At 45.7% G+C, this 25,394-nt stretch overlaps 1 protein-coding gene across 2 annotated transcripts in view; it reads right to left on the reverse strand.

The window, feature by feature from the left end:
* Positions 1 to 25,394, reverse strand: part of Nedd9 (neural precursor cell expressed, developmentally down-regulated 9) — a 171,799-nt gene that overhangs the window by 16,205 nt on the left and 130,200 nt on the right. For both annotated transcript variants that reach the window (XM_063259879.1, XM_013151353.3), the window contains one exon: positions 11,989 to 12,438. In XM_063259879.1, the coding sequence (XP_063115949.1) occupies positions 11,989 to 12,438 (450 nt within the window). The remainder of the gene's footprint in view (positions 1 to 11,988; positions 12,439 to 25,394) is intronic.

Raw genomic sequence — 25,394 nt, forward strand, 5'->3', positions numbered from 1 at the left:
AATGCAGAGCTGAGGCAGGAAATCAAGGCATGGTTGACTGGGTGGGCAAGTGGGCATGACCTGTCAATCACAGGGATCCTGGATATGAGCTTAAGCCCTGCACCTGGAACAGGAACCAATCAGAGAATGCTACCTTCAGTACTGGCATATAATCAAGGAGGTGTTTGATAGGATAGTCTAGATCTGATGGAAGAATAGGGGATACAAAAGACAGCTACCGTTAACTATGCGACCACTAATCTCTTTCAGTGGCCAGCCCTGCACTCCGCAGAGCACACTTCCTTTCCTACCTTTAATAAATGTAAAACCTTTTGGCTGTTTCTTGTCCAATTCTTTGTTCAGGACACCAAGACCTGGAAAGGATCCCTGGGAACAGCATAGCACCCCAGACCCTGGTAACAGAGCTGACAGGGCAGCAGCCACGTGGCTACGAGGTTAGGAACCTTCAGCTTCTCAAGTGCACGGTGGCAACTCAATGGAGCACCGAGGGCATCAGGAAGGGGTCGGCCTTCCGCCAGCCACGCAGGCAAAGGCCCCTGCCTCAGGAGTCGCCAAGTCTCCATGTGCTGCCAGCAGCCATTAGGAGCTTCCCCAACGCAGTGGAGGCTGAAGACGCTGGTCTCATAGCAGCTAGATGCTGGCAGGGCTGAACACCGGAGGTTACCAGAGGCTGGGAAGCAGGGGTGGAGAGGGGCAGAGAGGGTGTTCATGGGAACTGGCATGCAGTTGGATGGGAAGAATAATTTCTACCACTCTGTCTGTCCCAGTAGGCCAACAGTGGGTGATGATAACTAATAGTATACTTCACTATGGATCGGAGAGAGGATTCCCAATGTTCCTAACATGAAGAAATAAATGATAGCAGTTCAGGTGGATGGGGGGCTATGCCAATGACCCTGATATGATAAATATATACTGTAAGTATTGAAATACCACACTGTACCCCATAAATATATACAATTATTATACGTTATTTAAAATATATATGCTTAACAAAGAGGGCAGAAAAATCCTACTCTTTGAAAGGAAGAACCAGGTAGAGAAGATGAGAAGCACAGAGGTACGGGAAGAACCCACGCGTGGATCATGCTCTAATATTATATTTCTACTTATAGTTCTAATCTACCCATTCATCTATTTTTGTGGTTATAAAAGTGACAAAATTAAACTTTTTTTTTATAATTTTAACAAAAAATCTTAAAATAATAAGGAATCCTCAGAAGGGTCCCCTCCCACAAAGAATCATGATACAAAAATCACAACAGCTATAACCATAACTTTTGTAACTAATTCAGTAGCTATTTTGTAGCCAGTTTCTGTGACCCATGATTCTCTGGGTCTAAGTCTCCACTATCCAAAGCCATAGCAGGAATGGCCCGTACTCTGTGGTCCTCTGTCCCTGACAGATCCTGCTTGATGAGTGAATAGCAGAGCTCACTCACAGCCCCCACAGAGCAGGAATATGTGTCACCAGCTTCCAGTGACCCCACCCTAGGACCTACAGAACCAGGTGATCCAAGTGGTGCTCAGGAAATCTACTGGGTAATTGGTGAGAAGTTAAAAAGTACCTCTAGTGGGCTGGTTACCTTGCTATTAACAGGACTAAGAGTTGGCCGAATTCACAAGTGAGCTTTCTGAGAGTGGTCATCTATCTGCTTTTTCTTGGCACCGTACAAAATAGAATGAGACAGCTTCTAGCTTTGCTGGACTCCTGCACACCCAGCTCTCTGATTCATTCACAGTACCTCTCTGGGTTTTATGCCTTAGCAGGAACAGATTTCCCAGAGTGCTTATTAGAAAGAACCTATTTCACTTAACTGTCCTTAAGAAGCACTAACAGAAATGTTGCAGTATTTATAACTACCTCTTTGTCTTAAATGAACTATCTGACCCTTTCGCTGTAAAGAAACCCCTGGGGAGAAAACATCACTGTGGCTTGCCCACCCATCAGGACTGGCGTCCAGTTTTAAGAAACTGCAGAGTTACAGAGCTTTGCCTGTTCAAAATCCAAGATTACGACTGGCTTTTCCAGCACCCGAGGAAAAGCCGCATGCTGCCTACCCTGGATTTATTAATTCTCTATAAATTCTTTCTGCCCAGCTTGGGTGTAGCAGTGAGCTCATTTATTTACTTGCATAGCAACAATATAATGAAAACTGACTCTGGCCTTCAAAATACAGCCTGCGGAGCCACCTCCTGGGTTAACCCTTCCTGACGTGTCTCCCTGCTCGTGAAGATTCATTCTCCCCTTTCCTTTTCTTTTACGAGATGGTTTACTTTCTTCTGGAGCCAGTTTGGGAGCCACATCTTTTAAGCCTTTTTGGGAGCCACAGCTCACAGCTCACAGCCAGCCCCTGTCGTCTGATGAGGGGAACCAGAGGGGGCAGGGCTCTTGGGTTACTTCCCTTTGACACAGCGCTGTGCTGTGTGGGCAACCACTCAATGCAAACAGTGCCCTGATTGTTGAGCCCCTCCAGCGACCCCCGCTGCTCTCAGGAAGTTCTTTGTGGAGCCAGTGTTTAGTTATGGAGTGACCAAGCGCCAAAGAGCTGTGAGACCCCGATCATGAAAGAACCTGATGGGAAGTGACATCTGGGTCCCGCAAGCGGCTAAGGTTTTTCTCAGGAAGGGCAGAGCTGAATACAGCCTCTGACGGTTGGGTACAGAAAAGCCTTTTTTAAAAAAAATCCCAGGGGACTGTAATGTTCCTTTCAGTGAAAACTGTACATGCATTTGGCCTCTTGATATCCAAGTAAATTCAGTGTGCACTAAATCTAGATTTTGAAATGCCCTACAGGCCTCCTGCAACATTGTGGAGAAGAGGTAAGAGATGAGATTTTTGGGGACTCAGGTGCCTCTTGGTGGGGTATCCGCCCAGATAGAGGATTTCTCTCAGCTTAGCTGGGAGAAAAGCTGCAGTGGGTAACAGGGGACCATCCAGCTCTGAAGATGGCTGTCGTGCCTGGGGACAGCAGGCCACAAAGGGCCTCTGTCAGCCCGAGAGGGTCAGATGGGGGAGAAGGCAGAAGCACTGAGTTCCAGGGTAAGCACTGCCTCAGCTTTGATAGCAGAGCAGGAAAGAGTCCTTAATGAGGGGCTCTCTGTGAGTTTTCTGGGTACAGGGCCAGACTAGGGAAGCATCAGATTAGAATGCCCGGATCATAAACTTTGAGCAAAGCCCATTCAAGAGAATCCAGCTTCCACTGGCATTTCACAGGTGAGAGACCTAAAGTTCGGGGAGGTTACAAACCAGGGGAGCCCCCTTGCCTGTGCCTGTTGACAGGGAAGTGAGCAGGGGCTCTGATGAAGCTGGTCCAGCTCCCGAGGGCCTGTTCCTCGGTGTCCTGTTGCCTGCACTAGCGACACGTATCAGACATTAACTGGAAGAAACTCACTGCTTTTTTAATTTTTTTTTTTTTTTTTTTTTTTTTTTTTGGTCTTTTTCCTTTTTATCAGTACCAGGGCTTGAACTCACGACTGCACTTGCAAGGCAGGCGCTTATGCCGCTGAGCTAAACCCCCAGTCCCAAAACTCACTGCTTTTTAAATGTCACAGTAAATACTTCAGAAGAAAAGTTTCTCCCCTGTGTGGGAAACACAGCCGGGAAGCTGGGGATGGTATGTTTTTGGGGGGACACCCCCACCAGCCAACCCACGGCAGGGGATTGAACTACATCTGATTGAGTGAAGTTACCCACTCGGAGCAATCTGAAGCCATGGAAAAGACGGTATTTCACACAGTGTTCTCAGTTGCACCCCAGTCTCTACCCACACCTCTGACAATCTGCTCAGGACTTTTGGGATCAGCCTGGCTGAAGCTGACGCCCCCACAGGTGCACGGCAAGAACTCCCTCTGCATCTCAGGGGGGACCTTGTGTAGTGGCTAATTCTTCTGGCCAACAGGATGCTTTTAAGAAGCCAAGATTCTGGGGAGCAGGGCCTGCTGGTGTCTAAACGCGCCCTTTTATTTAGGGCATGGCTGCATCAGCCGTGAGCTGGGAGTGTAGACATCACTGGTGTTGGAGTTGGCAGGCTCCAGGGCTGAGGAGGCTCTTGCTAGAGTTAGGAGGTTAAGCTACTTCTCAGATGCTTCTTCTGCAAGGGGAAAGACCACACTGCAGACCTGGGGAGGAGCAGATGAGATCATGTGCAGAACACCCTAACATGGGGCATTTTAAGGTCACCCCTTCACTCCAGGCCTACAATGACCTTGCAGAGTAAGGTGGGAGTATGACTCACTTAACACCATGAAAGGTCACACAGTCAACTGCCAGTAAGACTGTGAACACAAACTATTCTAATAAGTAACTGGTTTGATCATGCCACACTTTAAGAGGACCAAATCTGAAGCAGGTGTGGTGGCCCAGGCCTACAATCCCTGGAGCAGAGGCTGAGACAGGAGGATCACATATTCAAGGCCAGCCTGGGCAGCCTGGTGAACCTTTGTGCCAAATAAAAAATAAAAGGGGCTGGGATTGTAGCTCAGTGATAATGTACCCCTGGATTGGATCCCTAGTACTGAGGGAGGAAGGAAGGAAGGAAGGAAGGAAGGAAGGAAGGAAGCAAGCAAGCCAGGCAAATATCAAAAGTATTCACATAAATCAAATGTAATTATGGCATTACTAAGGGCTTCTTTGCATCACAGAGAGATGCACTGTGGGGTCCCTTTGAAGAGTGGACACCTTGGATCTCCCCAAATATTACTGGAGTCACATCTGACATTTAATGCGGACCCACTGTCCTGTGTCTGTCACATCTGTACCTCTTACACAGGTACACATACCTCTCCAGACACTATCTTGACAGCTAGGTTTAGAGCTCAACCATTTGTCTGTTTTTGTTTTTTGAGACAGGGTCTCATCATGTAGCCTAGACCAGCCTTGAATTTGTAGCGATACTCCTGCTTCAGCCTTCTGAGTGCTGAGATTACAGGTATACACGGACGCACCCAGCCCAGAGCTCAACTGTTTAGAACCATTGCTTCTGATTTTCTGACATTCTTTGGTTCTGCATTTTGCACAATGTACTCAGGCAAGTCTGCTTTTAAAGATGTGTTCAGCCAGTAGTCTATCTCAGTGTCTTCCCTGGATCAAGTGAACAAATTTATTCTTTTCTCTCCCTAACAAGTAGAGCGCTACGCACTTAGCTGTGCTTCACACTGCCTGGGTATCCCAGCTGCTCCCTCTGATAGGCCCAGTCACTCAGCATGAAGTCACTGAGGAGGGAAGATTAACCTCTGTTTGCCTGGGTGTAGGTTCCTAAGAAGTTGCTAATGCACTCTTAGAAACACCCATTATCTGCAAGCTTTATAACCAAGTGCAACTGAGTTTGAAGGCTCTGGCACTGACCAAACAAAAAGGACCTTTGTTCATTTCTGAGGAGGTGTGACCGTTTGCTCATTCCGCTGGCAGGGGTGGCCTGTCTGGAGAGGGATCTTTTCATTTGCAGAGTGAGCTCATCCAGACCTGCCCTCGGGTGCCCAAGGACCTCCAGTTCCCTGTAAGATTAACAGTGCATCTTGAGTCTCAAGGGAGGATATTTTAAATGAAATTGCAGGAGTCTGCATAAACTCCCCACAAACCGCATACTGAGGGAAAGAAAAATGATTTATTTAAATTAGGTTTATCTTTACCCAGAAATGCATGATCCGGAAATATCTTTGTACTTTATTGAATTTGTATGTGGAGAAACCGGAGGTGGTTTTTGCCTTGGAAGTATGTTTTGAGCACTGTGTGTGTGTGTGTGTTTGTGTGTGTGTACAGGAACAAAAGAAAGTAAGATGAAATCAAGAGTTTATCTTCCCTGGGAGTTTTCATTTCCTCTAAATCTATTTTTTACTTGTGAGTAGACAAATCATGCTGGTCAGTAGATAGAGCAGTTAGCTGGTTGGTATCTGCAGGTTGCCGTGGGCAACCAGACTTTACAAAGCCCACATTCTAATGGGGAAGTCCTGGTTCCTTGGCTGAAAGGCATGGATATCTGTATGTGTGTGGAGGGGAGGTGCATCTGTGTGTAATCCGGGATGACTCAGTGTCTAAGAAGGTCGACATTGTAATGAAGGTATTTCTGGTTCTTATAATACCTTTCAGGAATGAGTCCAGGATCCTGGCTAAAATCTTTGAATCATTTCCTGCCAGCACGTGGCCATGTCCCATATCAGGACACAGGAAATGCTCCTTAAAGATGACATCATGGGTTTTGGTTACTCTTAATATGCTTCTCTGGCTGCCACCTTAGAGCAGCAGTATCTGTCCAGCCAAATCAGCACACACACACTGAGGGCAGGCCAGTGCACCTCTCATGGGCCAGGAGCTCCCTCGAAGCCAGCAAAATGTGCAACATATTTTAGGATCAGAGAGGAGGAACAAAGGTCAGGGTTGTAGAGAAAGCTCTGGGCTGTGGTTGGAGCTCAGTGGTAAAAGCACTGCCTAGCACGCTGGAGGTCCTGGATCCTACTCCCAGCACTGCAAGAACAAATGTTCAGAGAGAAAGTTTCATGGAGGTGACAAATACTACCATGGGTTTTAAAGGGTGAATAGGAGTTCAAGGTAGATTAGAGGGGATAAAACATTCTGGGCAAATTGTAGCTAGGTGGCTATAAAAGAGATAACTTAATCTTACATCTATACTGTAAAAGGCACTAAAGTTTAGGCCTAGGACCAGCCCAACTTTGCACCACGCATACTTTGCTTCAGGTGTACACTCCCTGTACACAGTCACAATTACAGAAAACGTGTGGCGACGTTCTCAAACGCCTTTCTGGAAAGAAACTCTATTCTGACACCTACCACAGCGTGGCATAGTCAGCTGGCTAGTGGTTTGGAACAGTGTGATGGTGGGGGGGTGATAAGGTCAGACCCACCGTGCGGTGGTTAATTTAAAGGTTAACCTCACCGGCTTCTTGCTTCTCCCTTGTCCATTCATTCTCTCTGTATGATCACTGGCCCTGTGATCAACTGCTGGCAAACGAAGACTCATGGCTCCTGCTGGACAGTTCAGTTTAGCCCCAAACTGATCTTCAGGAGGAGCAAATCTACCTCCACAGTGAGAATGAAAGCCAGCAGGCCTCGCTGGAGTGGTGGTACATGTCTGTGTATCCCAGCACTCAGGTGGCTGAGGCAGGAGGATCGCTATGAGTTTGAGGCTATCTAGTGAGTTCAAGGCCAGCCTGAACTGCATAGTGAGACTCTGTCTCAAAAACCAGCCAAACCAAATCAAACAAACCATCAGGCCCAAAGGACACAGGAAAGTGAGAGAAACACACATTATTCTCTGTGGAGACTGAGTGTAAGGACAACGCACCCAGGTTTTTTTTTTTTTTGAAGCTGAGAGATGAGGCTGTTTTTAATTATTCACTTTTGGAAACTTGGAGGCTCCCTTCTGAACCAAACTCTCAACTTAAGTAGAATTTTGTGCTTTTAAAACATTGACGACTTTTTTCCTTCTTTTTTTTTTTTTGATACTACAGCTTTTCAAATGATTTGACTGTGAGTAACTCTAATTTAGAATTGCTTGTGAGTTCTTGGCAGTCGGGATGCATATTTAGAAATCTCTGCGAAGTGAGAAAAATCTAACTTACAAATTGTTTGCAAATGTAATACAAAAATCATGAGCCCTAAATATACAATTAGTGAGGCTGATGTGACGTTGTTTCCTAGACTTTTGTCTAAACGTTCACTAATTTCTACTTTGCAGTTTGTGCATTTCGTATTTGGGAGTCAGGAGGGTTTTTAAATTTTTTATTTTTTTAAATTTCAGCTCTCAAACATTCTCGCAGGCCCTGAGCATTCTGCCTACAGTGCCTAATAGAGAAAATGGCCCTGCTCAGGAAAACCTAGGGTGAAAAAGACCAATGAAATGAAGTAAGGGTGTCAGTGGGTATGGTTTCCTGATAACGCACAGCGATCGTGTCCTCCCTCCACCGAATTCCTGCAGAGCAGCCACAGGAACAGGCTGGGGCAGAGCTGTAAGCCCTGGCAGCAGCACTGCGCATGCGTGTTCAGTGCACAGCCTTGCAGCAAAGCTCAGGCAGCTCACAGTGAGCTCCGAGAACGGAAAGCAAAAGGAGGGCGGGCAGCTGGGCTTGGAGCCTCCACGCCGCTAGGCACCGTGGCAGGTGTTCTCTGCATATCGCTCCATTTGATTCTCCCTTGGCGGGAAACACGGTTACCCATTCTTCCAAAGCAGAGAGGGGCTGTGACTCGCCAAAAGACACACAGCTCTGAGGACCCAGAACCAGCCACGCTGTGGCCCTGCTTCACTGAGGGGCTCTGTGGGCCCCCTGCTGACCTCGGAAGTGGTGTCTGTGTCAGGGTGACAGCCAGACGCAGCAGGGTGGGTGGAGGTTGGAGTTTCCCAGATAGCAAAGCTGAAATGACACTTTGACAGAATTCACTTTTTTTTTTTAACTTAGATGATTCATTGGTGGAAAAAAACTGTAGTGAATAAAACTTCAGAAGCCCACGGTCTGCAGTAACACCGAGGGAATTTTGAACGATGGAAAGTCCCGAGTCACAATCAGATTGGGACACTTCCAAACGAACTTCAGGGTCCCTTTATAGTATTTCTCAGTGTAATGCTGGATCACCTCCCACTGAGTCAAATGTAGATCGCTGGTCTGCAGGACCTACTGCGTGAGAATCTGGGGGGAGGCCCTGGGGGAGACAGACCTCCTCCACCTCTGGGTGATTCGTGTGCATTAACATTCTAAACCTATACTTGAGGGATTCGGAACAAGGTGCCCTGCCTGCTCATTTTCTTGTTGAGTAGCTTTTGAGGACAACAGCTTAAACCACCAGGAACATCCAGTTCCAGGTGTGCTACCATCTCACGGATGAGAAATTAGGACAGAGCTTGAGCAAGTGAGAAGAGAAAACTAGTTGAAAGAGAAAAGAAGCGAATTGCTTTTATTTGCCAACTCGGTAAAACTGCTAAAAGTAAACTTGAACATAAAGCCAAACAACAAAAGGGACACCATCTGTAATACTGCACTGAGACGACCTCTTGGGGTCCTGGCTTTGGGCATCGGTATGGATCCCAGCCCCTGAGAAGGAGCTATGTAAGAGAGATGGCAGGAGGGTTTAAAGCAGTTAGTGGTACCTGGAAGGTTAAAATCGCCACTTGCAGCTAAATCATTTCTGCTAGGAAAGGAAGGAAATACCAGAAGGATGGAGGAAAGAAGGCGGGAGAGAGAGGAAGGAGGAGATGAGGGACAAAGGATGGAAGGCAGAAGTGAAGGCAAGAAGGAAAATGGGAATGGAGGAGAGGAAGGAAAAGAAGGAGAAGGAAAAGGAGGAGGAGAAAAAGAGGAGCGTGAGTGTGACCTGGTGGCCCAGGGACAGTGGGCGGGGCCTACCTGTTTAGGCCCCCAGAGCACTTAGATGCCCTGGAGGGGAATCCAGGGTATCATGGAGAGCACCTGCACTTGGCAGGGAAGGAGCTAGGACCAGCCCTCTGCCCCTCCATCACAGCCACAATGCCACGCAAGACCTCAGCTGCCCCCGGCTCCTGTCCCAGGCATCACCTGTGCTTCTGCTCTGCCAGTGTCCCCTGCAAGGTGGCACAGTCCATTCTGGAAGTTGGCTGGCAGTGGCACCGGCCTGCCTTTTGCTACACAAAATGTTCCCCTGAGCACAGACTTAAGAAAACAGCACACAGAGAGTGTGAGTGCCTGACAGTCACCCCAGCAGCCCAGCCCTTGGATGTCAACCCAAGGGAAGGTGGGTCAAAGTCTCTGCCCTCGGACGCTGTGAGAGCCCAGGAGAAACAGCGCTGTGTGGTTACAGCACACACGACAGAAAGAAGTCTGAAGTTTCAGACTTCTCGGACTTGGATCTGAAAAGGTTGAGTCTAAAAAGGAAAACATGCCAGCTTCCTGCCAAAATAAACTGTGACGAAAGTTTGGGCCCCCCACCTTTCAGCCAAGCATTTCCTGTTCTGGCCTCCCCCCGTCTGCCTCATACCAGCTCAGCCCAGGGAGGGTGAGCTATTTTTAAGGTGCAAGCAACCAAAACTAAGAATGAGATACTTATTTATAGTTACACCTTGCAACTGTTCTTCTCCCCTCTCCATGTGAAATCCCTGGGGAAGGAAGGACTTTGAAAGGTCAAGGGCTCAGTGGTCTGGCCAGGACTGCTACCCCAAGAAATGCAGATTGGAAAGATACTCAGCAGTTCCCGAAGGATGTACTCAGGTTGTGTGCCCTTGAGAAGTGTTTAGGTTAGGCGTATTTTTTTTTTTTTGTATAAAAGGTAATTAGACATGTATTCATGGTTTTGTTATTGAAAGAAATCCAACAATAAATCTACACCCCCCCCAACAATACATTCTCGTATCATGGATGTAGGTATTTCCTAAGTGACACGGGTTTGTAAATTCAGACTTTGTATTAGATTTACCTGAGGCAAAGCATATCTACATTTAGCATCCTGAGAGCCAACAAGCTTTTTATGGTATCCAACTCCATCCTTTTTGTTATAATTTTGAGTTAATTTCTTATTCTATTAAATGAAGCCATTCTTAATACCAAATTTAGCAGGACCCACTGGAAACTTACTAGTAAAGGATAAAACCTCCTTTGTAACGTGCACAGAAGCACTATCTTGGTTTTGGACACTGTCCCCCTAATTTTCGTCTTTGCATGGGTATCTACCTGACACTATAGTATTTTATACCATAGCCCCTCTGATTCAGAGGTTTTTTTTTTTCTGGTGCCAAGGATCACAGGGATCGAACTCATGACCTTGTGCTTGCCAGGCAGGTGCTTAAGCCACTGAGCTAAATCCCCAGCCCCACTATTATATTCTAATGTAAAGCACTGTGAGGGTTTAGTTCACTCTTCAACTCATCACTGTATCCCTAGCAACAAAACTGTCCTAGATGTTCACCATTCATGATTTCACACATTGCTATTTACCTTAAATTGTTATAGTATTGGGGATTATAAACACTACAGATGAGCACCCCACCTGCTAAAGCTTGAGTGTGGTCTGAGTGTCCTCTAAGGGTCTTCTGTAATTAAAGGTCCGGGCTCAGGGTGGTGCTGTGGGGATGTGGGGCCTGGCAGGAGATGCCAGGTCACCAGGGGCATGTCCTTGGAAAGGACTGTGACCCATCCTCTCTCTGACTTCCTGATATAAGCTCTGTCACAGACATGCATCTTCACAGTGACGTGACTTGAAGCTGGGAGAGCGTTTGTCAAAAGTGAGCCAATGCCAGTGCCATGCCAACGAATAGAAAACATTTGACTTTAATAAACATTATCTCTTTATAAAGTTAACTGCTTTGGGTATTTGGTTATAGTGATGAAAAGCTTACACACCCTTTCTTTTTGCTTTTTTTTTTTTTTTAAACTTGAAGTCTTCCTAAATATCCAATCTCCACTATTTCCACCCTCTGCTTTGGGTTAAATTATTATAAGAAATATTTCAAGCACATTGGCTCCTTTTCAAATTCCTTACTATATGTTTTGTAGATGAGTTAAACTTTAAGTTTACGATCTTAAGGAATGAGTTTGTGGGCATGAGCTTTGCTCAGTTTTGATCTCCCTCTATTTTTGGTAGGTTCTTTGTCCAGCCATGGCAATGGGTCATGATTCAGCTTTTGGCCAATGGGGATCCTTGTTGTATCATTGTGTTTATATAAATTTGGTGCTTTGTATCACTCAAGAAGAAACAGAAGCGACTGGAAGCTATTTGAGCACAGAAGTCAGGTCTAGAAACACATGTATCAGAAAGAGGGACAATAAATAATGTATGGCCCAGTGTGATCCAGAATGACACAGGAACTTTAACTATGGATAAACGGGACTTGACACATACAGAGTTTAGTTGATTGATGGAAGGGAAAATGATACAAAAATGATGCCTGAGTTAGAGCACTTGGTATATTTACATTTTGGCAGCTTACGGTACTGTTTTGGGAACATTTCTACTGTTCCAAATATAATACAGAAAAATAAGTAGGAGTAGAATTCCAGTTAGTCACTTACCTTTTTATTTAAGTGGGGGCCGTTGGTGCCCCCAGTGCTTCTCTGTGATGGTGGCACTTGATACACATCTTGTTCTTGGGCAGCGTGGCCAGTGGGTACTTGGTAAATTCCCTGATTCTGGTAGGAAGGTGGCACTTGGTAGACAGTGTCACGAGATGCCGCCGCTGCCTGTGAGTTTGGCACTTGGTAGAGCATCTGTGGGCTGAAGGTCTGATGCATGGGTCCAGAAATAGGCTGTTCGTGATTGGAGGGGCTGTCCTGTACGGGACCAATCAGAAGCTTCACCCTGTTGCCAGGGACAATGCCTTGCCGACCGTGGAGGGAGCACAGCCACCATCCTTCCAGTCCCCCAGTATTCTGCTCAATGACAGTCAGGATGTCTCCCTTGCGAAAGGCCAGCTCCTCGGCACATTCTGGAACATTGTCATATAAGGCCCTTGCCATAAGATTCTAGGAAGGAAAGAACAGACAGAAACAGTGTTAGAATGTTACCCCAGTCCCAGCAACACCTAGCACCCAAACTCTCAGGGAGAGGAACACTTCCTGGAAAAAGCAAAGAGAAGTCTGAACAATAGCCTATGAGGAGAAAAACAGATGGTGCAGACAAAAGACAGATACATGCATACTGCGTCTGCCACCAATGACATCAGACTGCCTCCTTGGAAAACCTCAAAACACCAGAAGAGTTTTTTCCTCCAGTAGTTGACGCTGTGCCAAGGAATTATGAGTAGCTGCTAAAGAGTTAGCGAACGGTTCACTACGCAAAAACAGTTTTGTTCCTTTAAAAGTGAGCTTGAGGGGAGAAACTATTCCAAGCTGTTCACATGCACCACAATGGGCGTTTCTATTTTTTTTTTTTTTTCGTACATAGAGGTAAAAAGACTCAAAGAAAATCCCAAGTAACACACTGTAAATGGCATTCATATTCAGTGTTGAAATACAAACAGAAGTCTATGTATATGTGCGTTGGCGGGGCTTAAGGAACCTTGTTTCTGGTAATCACGAGGCCTTTGGACCTGCGAGGAATGCCAAGCGAGACATACAGAAGTGGTGAGATGACGGAGCACCGACACAGTGTGACAGTGGCTGGTGTCTCCAGATGTGACAGCAGGGAGCCAAGGCTGATGCCAACTCTCTCTCCTTTGGGTTTTACGCGTGCCTCTCCCGAGGCCTTTCCTCATCCTGCCACTTTATCACCTACTTTTTGCATCTCGCCATTCACATCTGAAAGACTCTGCTCCCCCTCTCATGGGCCCGAGACACTCTCTGCCTTTGTGTGAAGGCCCGTCTGCACATTCAGTACTGAGCAGGCAGCCAAAGTAGGCATGAAAAGCGGAGTGGGCAGGCGGGACGTGCTGACATTCCTGGAAGGCTTTCAAAGGCTCTGCAGACTGCATTTCTTGGCCTCAGGAACGTCTCCCAGCACGCGGGCTGCCGTTCCCGCACGCCTGCCCCCTTCCCGCTGCACGGAGCAGTCAGGCAACCTTGTAAATTCGTCGCAGGCACTCGGAAAATGAAAAGCGATCTCTCGAGCGCTTCGTTAAATGTCTTGGATGCACTTCATGGCGTTGCGGTCATGTATGAAGAAAGTGCTGCCGACGGGCTGGAGCGGGCTTGTGACTTTATCACACAGGACCATACAGTCCTGGTGGAATCTGGGGCTGTCGTTTCTTGTTTGTTTGTTTGGAATTTGCCCCCCCCCCCTCCGGTTTCTTGTCTTGAAATGAGGGCTGGCTCTTTCAGCCTCATGTTTTTCATTTCTTTAAAATGGACACATTTTAACTGTGCTCTGCCCTTAACCCCAGGACTGCACTGTGGGCTGTTCTGTGCTATGCAGGGGCTGGCTGTGTGCGGGGTCCACCCTCTGCTCACGCTTGGGAAGAGGCCCAATTCCACTACGGTTCCCCCGGACCCTTATAAGTCACTGTGGCTACTTCATGTAAGGAAGAGCGACAGAGCCCCAAGGGTCAGTCCTGGGAAGCTTGTGGTGTGATGGACTCCGGGAAGCGGGGGGCAGTCCTCAGGGCTGTGACATGCTGGGACTGTGTCCTAACAGCTCAACTCAAAGGAAACTGAGGAGTCTGCATTTTAGGTGAAAGCTTTCCTTAGTAGTTAGATTCCAGGAAGCCCTGGAATCCCTCTATTCTAACCAGCAAAAACATTCACATTCAGAAAGATACAAAGGTAACAGCCTATCCTGGTTGGCGGAATCATTTCAGGGTGTGTCACGATCCTAAAAATTTCCTGTTCCTCTTCCATCTTTGGGCATTCTGTATTTTAAAAGAAAGGCCATAGTTACAGAGGACGAAGTTCTGGTCCTTTGCACCGAAATGATCTCAGGGAAGCAGTTCCAGCCAGCTTGTACTGTGACAGGAGAGACAGAAAAGCACTGGTCGTTCTGGTCTCTGTGCCTTTCTCCTGGGCCCATTCATAAGAATTGGGAATGGTTGGTAAGGGAGTCCCTAGAGGAAATCAGAGGTCACCAGGGCCAGGAATATGGGTGCCAAGGGCTGATAGCTGTGCAACTGTCTTGGCTACAGAGAAGGGAAAGAAAAGAAACAGAAACCAGTGGACAGGCAAAGGGCTGTAGACCCAATCAGCAGAAATCAGGAGAGGCATTTGGAGTTGGGTCACTTCCAGATTTTGCTGAACGCCACAGGCACTGAGGAGAGCGCCAGACTGGGCTTGATTAGAGGCAGATAGAAATCCCTGTGAGTCCTGCTGGAGGCTCTTTGTCTCCTGTCCCAGTAACCTGCCTCCCGGGAAGCTGCATACTTCTGTGTCTATAGGAGCCTCAGAAGCTGCTCCTGGTTGGTGCATCGCAGGGCCCTTTGTTCTCAGTGGTGACTCCCTGTAGCTGTCACCACTGTCTAGAGAGCCACATGCAGAAAGGGCTTGAGGTGGCTGCTGATGGCAGGAAGCCATGGCCCCTGCCAGACACCAGTTCACACTGTGGATGGTCATCCTCAGTTCTGGTGTTATTTAACCAGAGAAGAAATGTCTACACTGAGCCACCCTTTGCTAGATGTTTAAGTGAGTTGATGTAACAGAAGGGCCTCAACACTGCAGGAGACTCAGCAGGCTCTGAGGGGCTCTTATCTTATTTCCTTTGCTGGATGGCCCTGGGCTCCAGGCTTCCCGCTGACTGCCTCCTCTCACTTCTCAGTTAAGAACTAGGGGTGCTATTATGTGTATCCCTACAATCAACAATAATGAAACCACAGGTTGCAAGCGAGAGACTTTCAGAGGCAAAGTAATAGTAACAATGAATAGTAACAATTACTAGAGAGTAGTGTGACTTATGAAGCTCAGTTTTTGAAATACTTGGTGTTGGGTCAAGAGCTCAGGAAGAAGGTAAAACACTAATCTGCTTCACCTGACACACAGATGATCCCTTTTAAGAATGCACTAACTCCTAACTAGGCAGCTGGAGAGTTAATTCTCCCACCAAAGAGGAAAGGAGGGATGTTCTCCATTAGAGCAAAGGTGTGACTCCTTCAGCCATAAAGTCAGGAGCTGATTATCTGAGTATCTTAGAAAAACCCCAGAGATGTAGTTTTTCTGTTCAAGATCTACTCTTTCTCAACCTCCCAGACCCTTAAATATTTATCTCCAGTGGAGGAAAGGTCAACACAGAAACAAATCAAGGAGAGATAAGAAAGCTATGCAATTCTATCCACCCCTGGAGGTGAGCCTCCAGAGATTGGCAGTTAGAGAAGCAGCCAGGGCAGACTGCTTAGGGTAGGGCACAGGAGGACCTGAAAGCTGGAAGGAACCTGAGACAATTAGAGTCCAAGTCTTTAACTTCACCAATAAGAAAACGGAGGCTCAGAAGTTAATGAATTGCTAACTTACCGTACAAAAAGGTCTGAGGGCTGGGATAAGTAGCCAGGCCTCCTACTTCCAAGCTCAGAATTAGGACTGCATTTTTTTGAAGTCAAATACACATGGCTATAAAAGTGGTTGCTCCGTTCAGGGCTGGACATTGGTATCTAGGGTCATGAACCCCATGCAGCCTGGGTCCCCACATCAAGTTTTCTAAAGGCTCTTTTGGCTTTCCTGGTACCCCTGTCTGGCTCTCCTTCTTGGTTTGCATCTCCCTTCTCCTTCACAGACGATTTCCCTCCACCTCTTACATGATCACATCCCAAGGAATCTCTCTTTGCACCTTTCTCCGCCCTCCTGCCTGCTCTATAGGAAATCTCATCTCTGCAAACCATCAGGATACTGATATACCTAAGTCCACATTCCCCTCTCAAGTTGCCTAACTAAAGGGCACCTAACAGAGCTCTTCAGTTAGATCTTTAGTCGTATGGTCTGTAACTCACCATTTGCAAACAGCTTCTGTCTGGCTTGAGCTCTCTCTGTTAATACAGCATGCAGCCGCCCAGGGCGGGGCAGGGCAGGAGCCTGAGGTTGTTTGAGTCTCTCTTCAACTTGAAACCCATGGGCAGGCAGGCACTGCATGCCCTCATACTGCCACTCCTCCTCAGCCTCTTTTTGCAGCCCTTTCTTCAGCATAGAAATTGCTCCCCACTTGGTTCTCTTGAATTTAACCTCTTCTTGCTAAAAACCTATCTTCTCTATAACCACAAGGGTTATCTTTCTAAAATCTACCTGGTTGTTTGTCTTTCTCTGCAGCATGGCTTGGATCGCCCCACTCAAGGCTGTGCAACTCTTTCAGGTCAGGGCTGCTGTCGAATTCCTTTCACAGTTCCAGAACTTTAGCCCAGTGTCTGAAACAAAAGACACACTCCTGCCATGTCTGCTAAGTCGAAATGGATTCTGGCCTCTGATTTCCTGGTTCCCCACAGGAAGGCTGAAACTTTTTCTAGAGAATTCAGCAAGACATTTGGTTAAAGATTTCAGATGGAAGTTCTGAAGGTTGATGAACTCAGTGGAAAGATTAATGGCGTGTCCAAGTCATTCAAGCTTGACAGGCAGAGTACGGGAGACAGCAGGCAGGAAAGGCCTGCCTCTCCCTGTTTAAACAGGATAATGACGCAGATGGGGAGCCTGACCCCCCTGAACCCAGTGTTCACAACTACTGAGCAAACAGGAAAGCCAAGAGGAACTGGCCATCCCAGCAAGATGAAACACAATGGTCTCTTTACAGGGCTTACTCTCTCGTTGGTGTGGCAATCTGCATCTGGCAGTAGGTAACAGAGCACCATTCATGCATATACTTTGCCAGAACATTTTGGTTCTGCTGTTCCTGGTTCCCAGGCTGTGTCTGAGGAGAGGGAACAAAATACTGCACAGTGGGCCACGAAGGGCCAGTCCAGAGACAGGTCACATGGCAACTTCTCCCACACCATGTCCCTCTAGGGCCTGTCCACCTTTTTATTTTTCCTACTGCTATCAAAATGTCAAGAAAGCTTCTTACCCCTATTGCCAGGGAAATTATCTGCTGTTCCCAACTGAGAGAGGTGTGACGTATAATTTCCATGACGATTCACGCTGTTCTTTGAAGAGAAAGGAGACACAGTGGCTGGTGTGTCACTCACTAAGACGATGGCATCGGCAATGGGCTGGCTTCCTCTTATTATTTTTACTTCATTCTATATTTATACAGGAGATCCTGCCAAGGCCTCCGGGCTGCTCCATGCTTGACGACATGACTTTCCTGTACCCCAACCCCTCCCCAAACATTAGCCCTGGACTCCGGAAGACTCCCAGGCAAGCACAGGCAGATACAGAGGACAGACCCTGAGAAGCAGACTCCATAAAGGAAACGGCCATTGTCAAGGAAAGCGGTCCTAAAGGAAGCCACTGAGGGTGAACAGCATGGAAGTCAGCCCTAGGGCAGGCTGGGAGAGAAAGAATCGCTCCTGTGCTTTCTTGCATACTGACAAAAATCAGCTTGGCCTGAGAACCGTCGAGCCATTTAGTTACTTTTCTCCTTGCCCATCTTCACACCTTGGGCCATAGGGGGACAAAAGAGACAGTAATACAGATACCAGGGGATGTCTACAAGTGCCAGAATGTTTTTCTTGGGAAACTTTCTAGGTTGGTGTCTGAGTATCCGGGATGCTCAGTTTTGAGTTGGGTCCTGCTGAGTGCCTTTCACCAAGGATTGCTGTTGAGAGGGCTTGGAGTGGTGACTGAACATGAGGCCATGAACCCTTGTGGATGAGCTCACAGTTGAAGGGCTGTCAGGGGGCAGGCCCTATTGGAGGAAGAGTGCCACTGAGGCTGGGTCTTGGAAGGATATATCTTCCCCCTAAATAGCAGACATGAAACTTTCAACAGCAGGAAAAAGAAATTATGTCTGATCTGAGTATTTCCTGAGTAATAGCTGTTGACAGCTTTCTGATACACTTTCCAATGGGTGACCCAAATCATCCCACTAAGACAACGGTAAAGGGTCCCATGAGGTCCTGCTTCTCATGACTTCTAACCACTAGGCAACCACACTCAGACTTCACCATGGGACTCTTCTTGAACCTGGTATTTCAGCCAACAATGTTTATTTTCTGGAAAGTGCATTTTCTAAACCCCCATGATGGTCATAATGCTTACATGAGTGTTAAGAGTTCTTTCTGAATCTTCATGTTATTCAATTTCCTAACGGTCTTTAAGTTTTCTTAGATTCTCCAGCTTTGTAAACATCAGTTACAGCATTCTCTTCTGAGCATTTCTTAGTGGGAAATGTTTTAAGAAATGGGACATTAGACAGTTTCCTCCCAAGTGTATTCCTTGACATGGCACAAGGTGTCATTAATACTCCCTGTGTGCACCTTGGAGCTGCGCATAAAGTCGCTGGGTTTGCAAATCTTAATGTCTCTTCCCCAGTGACTTATTCCTGTTTGACGAATAACATATGGAACTCAATATTATTTTCATGATTCATATACCAAAGTGGTATTCCTTCTTGAGAGCTGGTGAAAAGTCTAATGCTCATTGCAAATCTGAATAAATGAGTCTCTGAAACAGATTTCAGTCTGAAGTGATGTGGTGACATGGTAGGGGCAGCAGAACTGTGAGATTAGAAAGTGTTTGTGCAAATGTTGGGATCCTCTCCTCCCCCGCATTTGAATGACGGCCACTTACTCTCCTTTGATTTCATGTGGATGGAGGACAGAGGCACTCGTGTTGAGATTTGTTTACCCTGAAACCAAAGCCTAGAACAAATCTTTGCTTTGTGTAAGAAATGTTGCAAATGGAAATGTTGCAAACGGATAAATAGGTGAGCATTCATGTATGTTTGCAGCTTCACAGCTAATCATGGTAGAGAGTAAACTTTGACTGCTGACTGTATTCGAGACAAATAAATTAACTTCCTTCATGAGTCTAACAGTATATTTATATAAATACACACATAGATGATGGATATGGATGTATGTATAAAACAGTTAATTTTCTACTTATCTATGGTCTTTGATATTTACTGATTTACTTAAGCATTTTCTAAGGGCCCTAAATAAGGTAGAAAAGCATCTAAATTCCTACGTGTATTAGAACCAGAAGTCATCCATGGCTAGAGTAGTATTTAGCTCAGCAGCATAAGCGCCTGCCTTGCCAGCAGGCAGTCCTGAGTTCGATCCCTGGTACCGATAAAAACGAAAAAGACCAAAAAAAAAAAAAATAATAATAAAATAAAATAAAATAAAATAAAATAAGAAGGGCCCCATTTGAGGCCAGTCTTTTTGCTTTCTAGCTCAGGGGTTCTTTGATTACATGAACAGCAAGTCAGGGATAACATCTGGTCCTCCTCTGTCCCCACCACCACCAGGATGCCTTCCTAAGACGCTTCTGCATCTCAGAATTTAGCACTGTTGCTGCTAAGCTTTGGAATTTATAAGCATTTGTCCCAGGTTGCCTGGTTTTGATCGCTTTCAGTACAGAATATTGGCAGAAGATCAAAAACATGGGGCAGGCACGAACTCTTTTCAGGGTTCTGTCCCTAGATAAATCTGACAGGCGCCATATAATAATGAAGGCCTGACACCCACTTGTGCAAAAGATAGGTTTTATTAATGATAAAAAAAAAAAAAACCATCTGGACCTCATCCAGCATTACAATGCTGGCACTGGATCATATTTCTCTGCCTGTCTAGACAAATCCCTCCAACATCCAGGTACTAGGGGAAGAGAAATGAGAATTAAGTTATAAAGAAGCAGGCAACTTCAACCCACTCTGTTTATAGTATATTTCCAAAAATGATACCCTTTCTCGCAAGTCAAAATGCACAAGCTATTAGCATCTAATAAAGCACTTGCAAGAAGAGATGATTTTCTAGTTTGACCTTCCCATGTATCTTCCCTTCCAGCTCCCAGGTGTGCAGCCCAAACCAAGCCCACCAACACAAATGCACACAGCAACCCACAAGCCATGTGTCACTCAGCCAGAAGCCAGCTGATGAAACTGGGGGAGTCTTGCCGTTGCTGGAATGATTTTAGATGACCCCTGACCTGAGTTTGGTCCCTGACTGTCATTATCTACTTCCCCTGTGAAGTCCTTAAAGAGTTGTAAAACCCAGATCCACATCCTTGACTAGGAGGTGTGCATTGCTGCAGCCGAGCTGCCCGATGGACAAACTTTCAGAAGCTGTAGCTTCTCTGCTGGGAGACAGGGGACATGGCAGGGGCAAGTGGACTAAAAGCTGTCCTCAAAGGGATTGTTTAATGCCTGGGTGCATAGACGAGCTCTTACATGTACACATTGTACACCAGTTTATGAGAATAAAATAGCTTTCTTAATGGTGTAGTTCTAGCATGTTCTAAGATGAGGATGTATGGAGAGAGAAGCCAGAGAAGCTCCTTGGGGAATCTGTATCTTTCTTTATTCATTTATTTTTGCGGTTCTGGGGATTGAATCGGGGCGTCTGCAGTGAGTTACACCCTGCCCCTTTTCATTTCTCAGTTTGAGACAGGCTCTTGCTAAACTGCCCAGGTGGGACTTGAACTCACTGTCATCCTCCTTCACCTTCCCAAAATGCTAGGATTGCAGGGGTATGTCTAGAATTAGTAGGTTTAGAGGTAGTTTCAGGGTTTTTTACTGGAGGGAGATCTTAAGCTTCTTAGTATTTTTGGTATTCACACGAACAAACTGGGACTAATCCTGAAAGAGGAAGTTACTTTTTGGTTAAGACCTGTTAATTAAGCTCAGCCTCGGTCAGGATAAAATTATGGCAAACACGTTCTGGGAGGTATTTTTGGGCTTCTGTCCCATGAAACCAGTGAGATAATTAATTTGAAGCAGAAGGAAGTAGGAGAGATTAGAACAGTTGTTTTCAAGTACTGGGGGTTTTGTCCATTGGGGGACATTGGTGATAGATGCAAACATCTTTTGGTCGTCACTGTGTGTGTGTGTGTGTGTGTGTGTGTGTGTGTATGTGTGTGTGCATGTGCGTGTGCGTGTGCGTGTGTGTGTGACAGAGAGAGAGAGAGAGAGAGAGAGAGAGAGAGAGAGAGAGAGAGAAAGAGAAAGAGAGAGAGAGAGAGTTACTGGCACCCAGGAGGTAGAGGCCTAGGACACTGCTAACACCTAGCAGTGCACAGGACACCCCACTGAAGAATTAACCAGATCTAAGGATCAGTTGTGCCGAGACTGAGTAGCCCTGGACGGAGAAAAGTCCCCGAGAGTGGATAAGAAGGGTCCAGCTCCAGCCCTGGGATTAAAAACAATGAAATCACCGCTTTTGGTGCTTCTGTTTCCCTATTTGTAAAACAGGGATCATAAATATGTTCTTTATAGAAATATTTTCAGGATTCATGAAATTATAAATGATAAATGCTCTGATTCTTCAGAAGGATCCCTATAAAATCAGAGCACAGTTATTATGACTTGTGCTCTGATGAGCTCATGAAATGGTCTTAATCATTCTCCTCTCTCTCAAAAAAAAATTCCTCCAGGAAAAGAAAACAAACGAGAAATGATCTCATCATGATTACACCTACCACACCAAAAAGCAGACGCAGTTCAGAGAAATGAAATTCTTCCCCTTCGGCGATGAACTAAGCTGCATCTATAATTAAGATCTTAACAAGGCAGCAGAGCTTGCTGCAGAGCTGCAGGCTAAGCTCTGTGATGAGGCGCTACCTGGCCAGGTTTAAAACAGGAACAATTGCCATCCGACCCCCTCCATGGCTCACTCTCAGGTGTTCCCAACAAATCCACATTTCAAAACACAAGCTTGCTTGCTTTCTCAAGATGTCTGTTTCTGCTAGGGGGAAAAAAGGTGCACTTTTTTTTTAAACACACACGTTATTTATGACTTTCTATGAAGAATTCGCCTAAATCCACTCTTCACCAAAGGTACTTGGCCAGTTTCCTGCAAAGACTTGCCAGCAGGGGGCAATGCCTTGAACTGCTGACTGACCTGCGGGGCAACTCAGAATGACAGTCTACACAGTGACTGCGTGTTCCTGAGCTTTCTGAGACAGCCCCCAGTTTCAGATATCCTTGCCATTGTCAGAACAAATGTCCCACTGTTTAGTTTGTAAAACAAGGTTCCATACCCAAAGAAATGAAAGATTCTAAATCCAAAACAAAGGCTAGGCACACAAGTCTATTTCTTGCTAATGGATCTGCTTTGGTTGAGTTGAAAGAGAGACAAGATACTGGTAAGCGTTTGTAATTCGGACAATGAATGCATTCTTCAGTTGACAAGATGATCTTTATATGCAAATGAGATATATTCCCAGGGCCTCTGGGCTTCTGTGACACAATGTATGAATGGGGTGATGATGAGAAAGACAGCTTTGGTCTACCTGTTTCCTATTATTTATTCCCTTCATTGCACTCAGCTCTGGGCAAAGAAATTCTGAACATCAGAGACTAATGCTGACATTCTATGCCAGGGGAATACTCCAGGGCGAGAGGGTGTCACAGGTTTACTATTCTGATGCTATTGTGCTAACATAGACATTATGTTGGTCTATAGACCCATTTCCCGCCAACCTCTAAGTCATACTACATATGACCAGGAACCAGAAGAAGGAAAATACCCATCAACAAGTGACTGACATATTCCCACACGAAAGACAATGGACTTCAAACAAAACCGCATCTACAAATGCACATTACTGCCATTCCCTGGGTGCTGGCCCTCGCTTTATGGTTATTGTGGAAGGGGGAATCCGTTGAGGGTCAATGAAACCCAGCTCATTCTTTACTAGTGGAGCACAGAGCCTTGGGAACGGAGGAGTTCAGATGAGTCTTGAGAGCCACATAGCCTCGTCAGTGAGACAAAGACCAAGTCAAAGGTACAGGAGACAGCTAGCACAGGGTTTCCACCTCATGAAAACAGATTAGGGAGAATGTTAATGACACATCAGACTATCCAAATAAGTATGGCAAAGAGATCTGGTTAAATCTCAATAGACGGAAAATAGATCTGGTTAACTCTAAATCTTACGTATATTTTGGTTAGTACAACTTTCCATGAACTTCAGATACCCTCCTCCAGCAAAAGAAAGGAATTAAAATTAATTTCAAAGGGAGCTAGCAAACCTTTGTGTGGTTTGCAGTGTTTGCACTTTCACGTACTCATGTGGCTCCGTCTTTATTTTGGGAGAGCATAAACATCAACATTTCACATAAGGAACATTTTTGGTAACATCTTACAATATTACCTTGCCACATGAGAAATAGCAGGAGAAATTCTAATGTGACACAAGAAGATTGGTCAAGAAACATAAGACCTCCAAATCACTGGACCCAGTCTTTGAGTAAGAATCATGAGCCACTTACTAAGCACCACTATACTCCATTGATGACTGGGGAGAAAGCAGGGGAACGAGGAGCCCTTAGCTTTTAAGAATATACTGCAAATGAGTTAGCAGACCATGGTGGGGCCCCAGTAAATGTATTAACAACATTCCACTGGCAAATTTAATATCTCCACGATCAGCTGCCCCAGCACCTCACCTCAGCCATGAAAATCTGCTGTCACATAGTATCACCATCCGTGCTTTCTAGAGGGCCAGTTCTAGTTACATTAGGTGACAGGTCTCAGTTCACCTAGATTGCACCCAAACAAAACATTCTAAAAGATTTCCTCTTTCCAGCAGGAAAGGAGGAATCTGCAGCATCCTCAGTTCCAAAGTCCTTGTTAACCAGTAAGAATTACCGCCAGGAGATGGCTGGAATGTTCAGAGTAAACACGATGGAGGGGGTTCTGTTGACAAAGTATAAACAGGGCTTGTGCGGGCTTTTATCTCATTTCCATGCCTATGCTCTTTGCAATCATCTATTGCCTAGGCAACCGGATGGCATTTCAAGTTGGAAATACTGTATTCCTTTTCCAACATCTCTGTTGCATTGATCTTGGTTGGGAGGCTGCTAATTACATCTGTATACCACTGTGGAATAGGACCACAATCCCAGTGGCTGGCATTCTAAACCAATTTGACTAGATTTCTTTCTAACCCTAAAATGACCTAAAAATAGATATCTGAAACCTTTCTCTTTACATCAATGTCATTCTGACTGCAGGGTGCAGAGATTGACCCAAGCTTATGCATGTACCTTGACTCCCCTTCCTTGGACACACCTTTGAATTTTAAATTGACAATTTTGCTTTTTCTCACTAATACTTTTGTTATGGCTAAACAATTCTAGTGAAAGTTTTGCCTTAAGCTTTTTAATATATATTTTCCTGACTATTCCTGTGTGCATTGTATATGTGTATATATACCTTATATAATAGCTATCTTTTATTAAATGCCTACTAGGCTCTAGAAATGAGTGATATCATATTTTTAATAAGCATCTGATAAGCACTATTGTTATTCCCATCTTATTAGTAAGGAAATGGGCTTAAAGTAGTTTGCCAAAAACTGGACTGCTAGAAACAAAAAATAAGATTTGCAACATAACCCACACATTTGTAGCATACTATGCAGTGAGAATCCTTTAAAATGGTAATCTGTATGAGCACTTGATATTTTCCACATTGCCTTTAATGTTTGTTGCGTATCTATGATGAGAACGATCTTGTAGTTTTAGGGATGTCGTGTCTTATTAGTGACAAAGAAGAAACCAATTCGGTGACCGACTAGGAAGCAGGGATATGCCCATAGGGCACCCCGTTAGGTCCTCATGTCTGGGATCTATGTTTCCACCACACACTTCTAGGCTCAGGGACTACTCAGCAGCACTCAGCACCCTGAACACAGTCACTGGGTTTTGCACGTAAGCTCATCACCAAGTCCTGCGCCAAACAAGCATTTTATCATCTTTGAGCATTTACTGCACCAGGAGAGCTGGGATCAGTCACCTTGCTTACACATGGCAAATGTGCCAGGAGTACTCGGTATGGTAAGTATAATACTTATATTCATGTATTATCTTGGGCTGTGGAACAATAGCAGCAGGGTGGTTATTATTACCCCTATTTTGCACATAAATCTGAGGCTCAAAGAGCTTAACTCGCCCAAGATCACAAAGCTGTAAGCCA

Source organism: Cavia porcellus, unplaced genomic scaffold (assembly GCF_034190915.1).
Source record: "Cavia porcellus strain 051 isolate PalLab524CR breed Dunkin Hartley unplaced genomic scaffold, mCavPor4.1 scaffold_13, whole genome shotgun sequence".
NCBI lineage: Eukaryota > Metazoa > Chordata > Mammalia > Rodentia > Caviidae > Cavia > Cavia porcellus.